The following is an 11,941-nucleotide window of genomic DNA, read 5'->3' as shown; positions in this document are numbered from 1 at the left end:
GAGAAGAATCCACCTGCCAGGTTTGATCCCTGGTCCGGGAAGATCCCACATGTTGCGGAGCAGCTAAGCCCGTGCGCCACAACTACTAAGCCTGAGCTCTAGAGCCCGGAAGCCACAATTACTGAGCCCGTGCATATAAAGCCCGTGCTCCACAACAAGAGAAGCCATCGCAATGAGAAGCCCACGCACCGCAACGAAGAGCAGCCCCCGCTCGCCGCCACTAGAGAAAGCCCGCGTGCAGCAATGAACCCAACGCAGCCAAAAATAAGTAAAATAAATAAATAAACTTATTTAAAAAAAAATAAAGGATGGGACTCAACATGAACACATTTACTAAAATTTTAAGAGTCATGGGAAAGCTGGCACTTACTCAGAACTGATCAGAGAAGTGTGCTCTAGCACAAAGTCTGCAATTCTGGGTTCCACTGCGGCAAGGAATTAGCTTGATGCTGTTAAACATCTAACCACACAAGCAACTCTCTCCCCTCAACTGTTTCCTTGCTCATCAAGTGCCCCTTGCCAATAAAACAGCAGCTTCAAATGCAGATTTGGCCACAAAAAAATAATCAATCATACTGACTTAGAATATTTATAAATTGGGTTATAAATCAGGTTCCTGTTATTCTAATTAATACCAGCATCCTCAAGTTGTATCAACTCTGGGACATAAGCCTGGAAATTATCCTCTAAAATGGTAGATTTATCAAGGCTATATAACTGTGTGCACTCTTGGCTAACAGCTTTTCTTTTAGCTATACTCCCTCATCTTGTCACAGCCTTCTTTCAACCAACAGATTTCATTACTCATAAAGACACAACATGAAAACAAGAAAGACTAAATAAGGTTAGTGAGAAATTACATTTTTCAGTGGGAAAGTCATATGACAATACTTAAATAACATTAATTCTACTTCAGAAACCTGCATGAAATTTAAATATGACACCCACATAATCACTTCAAGGACACAAAAAAGGGGGAGAACGTTTTTATTTTCATGCTTTTTAAAGTCTTGACATAGAAGAGGTAAACACAGACCACAGGTAAAAACTTTAAATATGCAGACAGAAACCACTTTAGAAAGCACAGGCCTTTATTCAAAACTTCAGAATTAGGGAGTCTGATCTTAAAAAAAGGAAAATGTTCCATTCAGCACTTACTCAATTTTCTTATATAGTGGTATGTATAGAATTTATGAATTAGCGCTTAGTAAGTCTGATCTTGCTTATAGAAATAGGATCTTAATACTTCATTATCAGAACACTTTAAAACCCAAGCCAGTGTTATCCTTCAAGGATGTGGAAGGCATTCCTCATTCAAATCTGATTCGTGGTTTTATAAAGCATGAAGATCATTTTCATTACTTCATCAACTATATGCTGGATTCTAATATTCTTTTTGATAGTGATGTGTTCAGTGATAGAAACTTATAAAAAGAGAATTCCTTCTCAATTTGTAAACCAAAATTTTAAAAGTAAAATTCCTGAAGTGATAGGAAGACATTTTTATGACATAAGTAGCTACTTCACTAAGCTGCTGGCACAAGCCAAAACAACAAAGGTACAAATTGTTATTTAACCTTTAAATACTGTTTGCTACAAACCTACAAATATTTTAAATATACTTTCTTCTTCAATGAAAATTAAGATAATCTCCAGCTTAACAGCTTTTGAAGATGTAAATATTACAAATAAAAAAGACAGCTTTCCTACTGAATGTCCAACGATAAACTGAACCCGAAGTTTTCTATCCCAAAAACATAAAAATGATCTAAAGTGGACTAAGTGCATGGCAAGTCCTTATTAAAAATGATTCTTCATATGCTCTTCTACTAAAGCAATCAATATAAAAAGAATATGAAAGCTTGTTTTCTGCTTGAAGATTTAGGTAACCTCCAAGGAATCAGAACTTGTGAGCTTTTAAACCCAGAGTTATAGTATGTGAAAATACTAGTGTCTGATAAAAAAGCAAACCAATAAAATTCCATATGTAAAATGGCCTAAATATCAGTAATAATTACATTCTGCATTTTTTAATCTAAAACTTCAAAGCCACAACCTTTATCAGTGCTTCAAGTGAACAATCAAAATAGTCATATTCAGGTTTAAAACTAAATTTCTCTTCTCTCAATATGAAGGCATAGACAGAATAGACAGTAAAAATTATTTTGTCCAACATCCTGAGCCTACGGATGTGGAAACCATCTACAACATGATCTCATTATGTCATCATCGATTCACCTTCTTCACCAGTAGCATCTTGGGAAATGTGAAGGTCTTCAAGCATCTCAGCCAGACTAATTCGAGGTGCTCCTTCATCATCTGTGTCACCTTCCACAGGAATAGTTGAATCTAAGAAAAAATACAAAGAGGATTTCAAATACAACTATGGAAATATACAAATATATTTGTATAGGGGTCAGCAAATTAAGGAAGGGATCATGCTAGGATGCAAATGATATCAAATGTGGTATAGTAAACAACATTTTAATAAGTTTTACTGTTGTGCAAGTTTGGGATTTTTTTTGGGGGGGTAAATGTTTACAGTAGTTTTAAAGACACATGACAAAAGTCATTTATGGAATCAGAGTTTAAGATACCAAAATACTCATACTGGGTTAATATATTTATTTACAGAAGCTACAACTTAAATCAAATATTCCTAATTCACCAACCTCTATAAATGTTCACATTTTTTCTAATTGCCTCATCTTCTTCAAGATCTTCAAGGAAATCTTGGTATTGCCTATAGAAGGGTAAAGAAACATTTAAGTATTTAACCTTTACCAAGAAAGTATGAAGTTAATGTTTTCTTCATTTTCAGCATTGTAAGTGTGTTCCAAGTATTAAAATCTTTAAAAATAGTAACTGAAGGTCAAGTATGGATGTTAATTAAATACTAACAGGTTTTTAAAAATTCTTTTCTTTCAAAATTACATTATTAAAAAAAACACACACCTGAATATAGGTGACATTAAATATAAGACAATAACAAGACCCCTTCATACTTTACCCTCCCCCCAAAAAAATGTATGGCCAAGTTGAAATACACACACTTTAAGACTATAAATGAAATAGTCAAATATGTACTTACAATATCTACTTAACATTATATACTTATATATACGTATTTTAAATTATACTATGAGACTATATTTTAGAAATATTGCTGTTTCCCACTCACATTTCATGACACAACTTTATTTAAACTTTTCGGTTTTTTATACATCAGTGTCATTAATGTCATCATTAAGGCCACTTTTCCAATCATCCAATAAACTTTTCTAGAACACAGTATCTTCATTTCACCTTAAGTTGTATGAAAAACAGCATATTTGATATCAATGTGGTATTTTCTTTTTATACTAAATCATAAGTAATACTTTGCTATTTGTGATATCCACAAGGTAATTGCTCATTATATTTTCAAATGAATCATCAATAATAACACTGCAATTGTCAGGTCATAACCCAAGAAATAATAACTAAATCTGTGTTAAATGTCATTACATCTGTTCATACTGATCCAAACAACATATTGATAAGAACAGAAAATTAATATTGAGTGCAAGGAGCAAGTGTGTGGTGACTATTTCTTTATGATAAAAAAAAAAACCATAAAGATTTATCATAAGAATTTCCTTTGAGACAACATATAAAATATAAAGAAAGTGGGACCTTTCATCATCTGTATCCATGTTTTCTCTATCTCTTGCAAGCTCTTTCAGTTTCCAGTTTCTACGACGCTGACGTTTGGTACGGTCATAGCTCTTCTTGATTAACACCTAAAAGTAAGAGAAATATTTGCAAAGTTACAAAAAATGGGAACTAGGTAACAGGACCTCAAAATCCAACGAAATTTTTAAAATGAAAGCTTATGGGAATGCCAGGAAGACACTAAACTATGACAGTGGTTATACCTTAAGGGAAAGGAGTAGGGATCAAGAAGTGGTGTCAAGAGAACTTTTAACATTTTTATTATTAATGTACTTAATATTTTATGAGAATTCATTTAGCCATTATTTGTATAACTGTTAAAATTTACTAACTGAAATTTTCCAGTGACTGAAAATTAAAATTTTTTATACCAAAAATTTCGTTTCTGGTGGTTTTTTTTCTTCCTTTATACCAAAGTTCCGTTTTCAGCTACCATTCACATAAATCACTCTGAAACATTATTACAGGCAGACATTTTTCTCCCTTTCATTCCTACTAATAAGCACTTACAGAATTATATATATATATTTTCACAACTGTATATCCTAGAACAATTTAATAAAGTGTGGAATAAACGAAAATAACTTTATAATACAAAATCTATGTAAGACCATTTGATCTTCTCTTATGACCTTTTTGAAAAATACCTATTTAGAATTACACTGAAACCATGCTCCTATTTCCTAATTTATTAATTAATAAAAGCACAACTGGGTGGTGAGAAGGGGAGCCTTTCTTATACCATGATTTTATTTTTGCCCACAGCTAAAGAGATCAATGTTTATTTTAAAAGATTAAGTAAAGCAAACAGGAGATAGGGTCTTTCACATTTCACATTCACTGTTACTCAGGATTCTGATAAACTCATGGTAGAATTTAACAGATTTTTTTCAGAAGTAACATTCTTTCTCTAAGACCTAACACTGTGAAGATTATTTTCAACTACAATTATATTCAAACCTGAATGATGGTTTTAACTCTAAATGCCTTCTTAACAATACATGGAATAAGCTGAGCCTAAAAGAATGAACAGGGATAAATTCTAAAGGTCATCATTTTTAGCTGCAAATTTATTTTTACTCTAAAGATACTATCAAGTATTTTGACAGAATGAAAATTTGATTATAAGAGCAACCAAAAAACTCAATAAATCTTGGATTTTATCCACTAAGAATAATTAAGAATAATTATCTTAAATAAAGGTTTTGCTATTATACCTTAACTGCAATTTCAAAAGAAACCTCTAAATTGATTACTTTCAAAAATGTGAACTCATGCATCTTACTCATAAGAGTTACATCAATCATCTTCAACACATGAAAAAGAGGAAAATCTAAAGCCTTACCACATCTGGGACTCTATCTGATTTCATTTTGTTGACATGCTCATCATTTAAGTTACAGTTGGCCAAATCAAACCTGAAATGAAAACAATGAAACACTTAATGACAAAAACACTTACTCTTTCCATGTAACTTTTTATTTTATAGATGATCACCTAACAGTTCCTCCTAAGATCAAACATTTAATACGCTTTCCCACTTTACAAGTTTTGCAGTGTACTATACAGTGAACAGGCTTCTACAGACCTGGTAAAGATAATAATGCACTCTATCTCTCAGTTTCACATGTCATCCATTATTGCCCACCTTACTATACTCTTGTAAAAGAAGCAAAACAGACTTACATATCAGTCTAACATTAGGATTCAGTTACATGGTTCCATTCAGTTTATAGACAACAAAAACAAAACACCCCTCATTCTCTAGTAAAAGGAACTGAAACCCTAAGAGCAAAAATAACATTTAAGGCATGCTTATAAGCTCTGCATTAGAATGGACTATCCTATGCCTATAAAGACCCTTTACATATATAGCTGCCATATTTTAAAAGTGAAATATTTTAACAACAGCATATGCATAATAAAAAACTACCTGCTCCCCCCAAAAACTACAAACATAATCTAATCATACTACTTCAGGGTTCAATTACTCAAAATCTTGTAATAAATGACTCTTTAAGATGATGGCCAAAATGGAATAACTATGGGTTTCTGTCCAATCTCAATAATTTCATTTAGTTATCAATAATAAAGTGAGCTATATGGCTCCTAAGAACTCTTAAATTCTTTTTAAGATAAACAACTTTATTTTAGATAGCTTTGCTGGCTCCCAGAGAAAATCTGCAATGCTAGTCGGCAGTTTGAAATAATATAAAATAATACAAACCCCAACACCAGGTCTCCAGGATTTAGAAGATGTCCCAAATGAGTGCGACAAAAATACTGTTTATCTGTATTCATTTCAGATGTTTTCTGTACCCAGACTTCCCCGAGGGTATGCTTAACAGGAAAGAAAATGAACTCTTCAATAATCTAGGCATAACTTAAAAAGCATCTCATAGAATAGTTAAATACAATGTTGATTTTGATTTTCTGATTTTCGTTTTAAAGACAGAAATTGTTTTATTTTCCAGATCTCTGCTGTCAAAATTAACAGATTACTGAATTATGAGTACAGAAAAAGACTCATAAGTAATTCATAAAATAAATATTTTTGTTAAGATTTTATTCAAGGCTTTTATAAAACATTAACATTGTCACCTAAAAACAGACACATATGTAGAATTTTCAAAGGAAATGTTCTCACAGGGAGATGGGCCAACACAGACTGAGCAAAAAGAATAACTAAAAAAGTAGGGGAATCTTAAATCCAGAAAATAACTTAAGCAACCCCTTGTTTTACACATAAGGTTAAAAAAAACAGCCTTCAGAGAAAATAATCTAGCAATCCCAGCAGCACCACTACCACCAAAACAGAACCCAAATCTTCATCAGTTTTTTGAATGTCTACTATTTTGAGGTTTAACTTTTTTTTTTAACTATTTACCATGGAAACATCATCTCAAGTTTGAACTTTTAAAGCAGAAAACCATTAATGTCCCTTTCCAACATGGAATTTTACAAGCAATTGTAACTGACATTTCCAACTTCCCGGCTGAATGAAGTATAGCACATGCCAATACCTTTTACTAACAAAAACAGAACCAAGTAAAATGGGATCAAGAGCAAAATACTAAGAATTATAGATAGAATTAAGGAATCTCAAAGAGGTGAAAAGAAGAGGTAGAGAGAGGGGAAGAAACTGAAATAACAGACAGGTCCCAGATTTAGGAAAAAACTGGAAAAAAAATCGAATTACCAGGGAAACACTAAATTCTAGCTAAATGCATTTTTTGAAAGCAAAGAAAGTAGCTTGTTTTTTGGGGGGTTTTTTTGCGGTACGCAGGCCTCTCACTGTTGTGGCCTCTCCCGTTGCGGAGCACAGGCTCCGGACGCGCAGGCTCAGCAGCCATGGCTCACGGGCCCAGCCGCTCCGCGGCATGTGGGATCTTCCCGGACCGGGGCACGAACCCGCGTCCCCTGCACCGGCAGGCGGACTCTCAACCACTGTGCCACCAGGGAAGCCCAAGAAAGTAGTTTTATATATGCCTGAGGGGAAGTGGTGGTGCTTAAATGATAAACATTTCTTTTTTTTTTTTATAACTTTATTAATTTGTTTTTACTTTCGGCTGTATTGGGTCTTTGTTGCTGCTCATGGGCTTTCTCTAGTTGAGGCAAGCGGACGCTACTCTTTGTTGCGGTGCGCCGGCTTCTCATTGTCTTGGCTTCTCTTGTTGCAGAGCACAGGCTCTAGAGCACAGGCTCAGTTGCTCCACAGCATGTGGGATCTTCCTGGGCCAGGGCTCGAACCCGTGTCCCCTGCATTGGCAGGCAGATTCTTAACCACTGTGCCACCAGGGAAACCCTAAACGTTTGTTCTTAATCATATCATCAAATTTTTTATTTTAAAAATATGAAAAGTAATTCTTCCATTCCCATTGATTTTCTCAAGTTACTGGAAGGTATTTTTGTCTCAAGACACAATATTACCTCAATAGAAATAGCACTCAATAGAAATGAGCACTGCTACTATACAGTTTGGGGGGCCTCTAAATACTATTTTATAGTAGAAGAAATCAGACTTACATCCTTGAAGAAACACCTGATTTCAGATATGGGGTAGGAATTATGTGATTTTGTGATTTTGGAACACCGAAATGTTGTGGTCCCACCAAGTAAGGATGCTTTCAAAGACTAGGAAAGTCATGTCAAAAGAACAAAGGAATAGACCTATATCTATTAAAGAAATTGAGTCAATAATTAGTAATCTTCCAAAACAGAAAGCACCAGACCCTGATGGATTCACTGGTGAATTCTAGCAAACATTTAAGGTAGAAATTATACAATTCCTCTAGAATCTTCTCCCAAAGGCAGAAACAGAGGGAATACTTCCTAACTCATTTACAAGGTCAACATTACCTTATAACCAATACCAGACAAAGACATTACAAGGAAAGCAATCTACAGACCAATCTCTCATGAACACAGATTCAAAAATCCTCAACAAAACATAAAAGAACTGTACACCATTACCAAGTGGGATTTAACCCATGTATGCAAGGCTGGTTCAACATGTGAAAATCAAATTAATGTAGCCCATTAATCAATCAACAAGTTAAAAAGGAAAAAAAATCACATGATGATATCAATAAAGAAAAAGCATTTGACAAAATCCAACACCCATTCATGATAAAAAAAACCTCTCAGTAAACTAGAAATAGAGGGGAACTTCCGCTACCTGATAAAGCATATCTATTAAAAAAAACCTTAAACCTAACATTATACTTAATGGTGAGAAACTTGCAGCTTTCCCACTAAGATCAGGTACAAGGCAAGAATGTTCCCTCTCACTACTCATTTTCAATATCTTACTGGAAACCCTAGCTAATACAAAAGATAAGAAAAGGAAATGAAAGGTATATATAAATTGGAAAGGTAAAAATAAACTTATCTTTGCAGATGACATGGTCATCTACATAGAAAATGTAAACGGACCAAAGAGCTCCCGGAATATAGCAAGGTTATAGGATACAAGGTTATAAACGAAAGTCACTTTCCTATATACCAACATAAAAAAGTGGAATTTGAATTTTAAAAATACCTTTTACATTAGCACCCCCCCAAAAATAAAATACTTAGGTGTATTTCATTAACAAAATATGTATAAGATCTGTATGAGGAAAACTACAAAACTCTGATGAACAAAATCAAAATCAAATCATGTTCATGGACAGGAAAACTCAATATTGTCAAGATGTAAGTTCTGCCCAACTTGACCTACAGATTCATGCAATTCCAATCAAAATCCCAACAAGTTTAGCCACAGAGGCATAATATACAGCATAAGGAATATGGTCAGTAATACTGTACTAACTTTGTATGGAGACAGATGGTAACTAGACTTATCATGGTGATCATTTCATAATGCATGAAAATATCAAATCACTTGTATAGTACACCTGAAAATAACATACTGTTGTATGTCAAGTATGTTTCAATTTAAAAAAATTTCCAATAAGGTATTCTGTGGATATCGACAACTGCTTTTAAAGTTATACCAAGACAAAAGATCCTGAACAGTCAACACAAGTTTAAAGGAGAAGAACAAAGTTGTAGGACTGACACTACCCAACTTGAAGACTTACTATAATGCTACAGTAATCATGACAGTGTGGTACTGACAAAAGAATAAACAAATATTATACATCAGTGGAACAAAATAAGAGAGCCCAGAAATATACCCAAATAAATACAGTCAACTGATCTTTGACAAGGGACCCAAATAAATACAGTCAACTGATCTTTGACAATGGAACAAAGACAGTCTTTTCAACTAATGGTGCTAGAATAATTGGACATTGACAGGCAAAAAAAAAAAAAAGTCTATCTGGACACAAACCTTACACCCTTCATAAAAATTAACTCAAAATGGATCATAGACCTTAGTGTACAACATACAACTATGAGACTCCTAGAAGATAACAAAGGAGAAAATCTAGCTGACCTTGGGTTTGGCAATGACTTTTTCAATACAATAACAAAGGCAGGATCCATGAAAGAATAGTTGATAACCTAGACTTCATTAAAATTAGAAACTTCTGCTTTATGAAAGACAATGTCAAGAGAATAAGATGATAAACCACACTGGGAGAAAATATTTGCAGAAAACATATCTAACAAAGGACTTTTAACCAAAATACACAAATAACCCTTAAAACTCAAAAATAAGAAAACAACCTGATTAAAAAATGGGCCAAAGACCTTAACAGACACCTCACCAAAAAAGACATACAGATGGCAAATAAGCATGAGAAAATACTCCTCATCACGTGTCATCAGGGAAATACAAATTAAAATGACAATGAGATACTACTATATACCTATTAGGAAGGCCCTAAACACTGACAAATCCAAAATCCTGACATCAAATGTTGGTGAAGATGTGGAGCAACAGGAACTCTCATACATTACTGGTGGGAATGCAAAATGATACCACCACTATGGAAGACAGTTTGGCAGTTTCTTACAAAACTAAACATACTCTTACCCAATGCTCCTTGGTATTTACACAAAGAAGCTGAAAGCTCATGTCCACACAAAAACATGCAAAAGAATGTTTATAGCAACTTTATTGATAACTGCCAAAACTTGGAAGCAACCAATATGTTCTTCAGTAGGTGAATGAGTAAACTGTGGTACATCAAAACAATATTATTTGGCACTTAAAACAAAAAGAGCTATTAAGCCATGAAAATACATGGAGAAAATTTAAATGCACATTACTAAGTGAAAGAAGCCAATATGAAAAGACTGTATGAGCCCAATTATATGACATTCTGGAAAAGGCAAAACTATACAGACAGTATTAAAAAAAAAAAACAAAAAATCAGTGATTGCCAGGGGTTAGGAGTGAGGGAAGGATGAAAAGGCAGAGCACGGAGGATTTTAAGGGCAGTGAAAATATCCGGCATGATACTATAATGATGGATACATGTCACTATACATTTGTCCAAACCCATAGAAAGTACAATACCAAGAGGGAATCCTAATGTAAAATATGGACAATGGGTGATTACAATGTGTCAATGTAGATTCATCAATTGTAACAAATGTACCACTCTTTTGGCAGGAGAAGGGCATTTGATAATGGTGGAGGCTATGCGTGTGTGGAGGCAAGGAGTATACAGGAAATCTTTTACCTCCTCTTAATTTTGCTGCGAACCTAAAAGTGCTCTAAAAAAAGTAAGTAATTAAAAAATATTTTTTTGAAGGAAATAGAAACTATTCTGAAGGGGCTCCTACTGGCTACATTTTAGGCCATCTGAGAGGGAGGGAGGGAGGAGGGAGGGAGAGAGGAGGGAGGCAGGGTAGTAGCAAAGGGAAAAAATTCTTAAATTACAATGGAGACACCTGGCTATCAGATAAACAGCCAAACATTACTTGCCTCTTGATATATCATAAAAGGTACATAGCATCACCTCTGAAATGTTCTGCCAAAAAAAAATTAACCTAAACGTAAATAGGACTTTAGATCCATTTTCCAGTTTAAAGGAAATATAAGAGAGTACAAAGCAAGTTAAATGACATCATGAGGGGCTTCCCTGGTAGCGCAGTGGTTGAAAATCTGCCTTCTAATGCAGGGGACATGGGTTCAAGCCCTGGTCTGGGAGGATCCCACATGCCGCGGAACAACTGGGCCCGTGAGCCACAACTACTGAGGCTGCGCATCTGGAGCTTGTGCTCCGCAATGAGAGAGGCTGCAGCAGTGAGAGGCCCGCACCCCACAATGAAGAGTGGACCCCGCTCGCTGCAACTGGAGAAAGCCCTCGCACAGAAACGAAGACCCAACACAGCCAAAAATAAATAAATAAATTTTTTAAAAAATGACATCATGAGGAAACAATAACACTAGATCCACAAGATAAATAAATGCCCTAGTTGCATTAGGAAGTTGGTATCATAACAAAATGAATGAGAAAAAAACGGGGGGGCTGTTATTAAATATTTAAAAGGTACAATATTCACATTCAATATACAGTCCCCAACTAGACACTGGTTTAAATGAACCATAAAAGGCACTTTGGGACAAATAAGGAAATCTGTCAAACTATGCAGTTTATATGTATGATAGTACTTTGATTATACAGAAAATGTTTCTATGTTTTAGAGATGATTATTGAAGTATTCAGTAATTAGTGATTATATATATATATTTAATTCAACATGTTTGAAATTTTTTAAAAAGCAAAAGAGGGTTAAGCTTGTCATTTGGTGCTTCTGTACAAAA

General features: G+C 34.4%; 1 protein-coding gene across 1 annotated transcript in view; it reads right to left on the bottom strand.

The window, feature by feature from the left end:
- Positions 1-971: 971 nt before the first annotated feature.
- Positions 972-11,941, bottom strand: part of NMD3 (NMD3 ribosome export adaptor) — a 40,590-nt gene continuing 29,620 nt past the window's right edge. Inside the window, exons 12-16 of the mRNA XM_060149207.1 lie at positions 5,942-6,054; positions 5,060-5,132; positions 3,676-3,782; positions 2,673-2,743; positions 972-2,349 (exon numbers count right to left, since the gene is read on the bottom strand). Coding sequence (XP_060005190.1) covers positions 2,219-2,349; positions 2,673-2,743; positions 3,676-3,782; positions 5,060-5,132; positions 5,942-6,054 — 495 coding nt within the window. The 3' untranslated portion in view covers positions 972-2,218. The remainder of the gene's footprint in view (positions 2,350-2,672; positions 2,744-3,675; positions 3,783-5,059; positions 5,133-5,941; positions 6,055-11,941) is intronic.

The sequence above is a fragment of the Lagenorhynchus albirostris genome, chromosome 5, assembly GCF_949774975.1.
Source record: "Lagenorhynchus albirostris chromosome 5, mLagAlb1.1, whole genome shotgun sequence".
Lineage (NCBI taxonomy): Eukaryota > Metazoa > Chordata > Mammalia > Artiodactyla > Delphinidae > Lagenorhynchus > Lagenorhynchus albirostris.
Note: the sequence above shows the minus strand (reverse complement) of the source record. Positions and strands in the feature narration are given on the sequence as shown.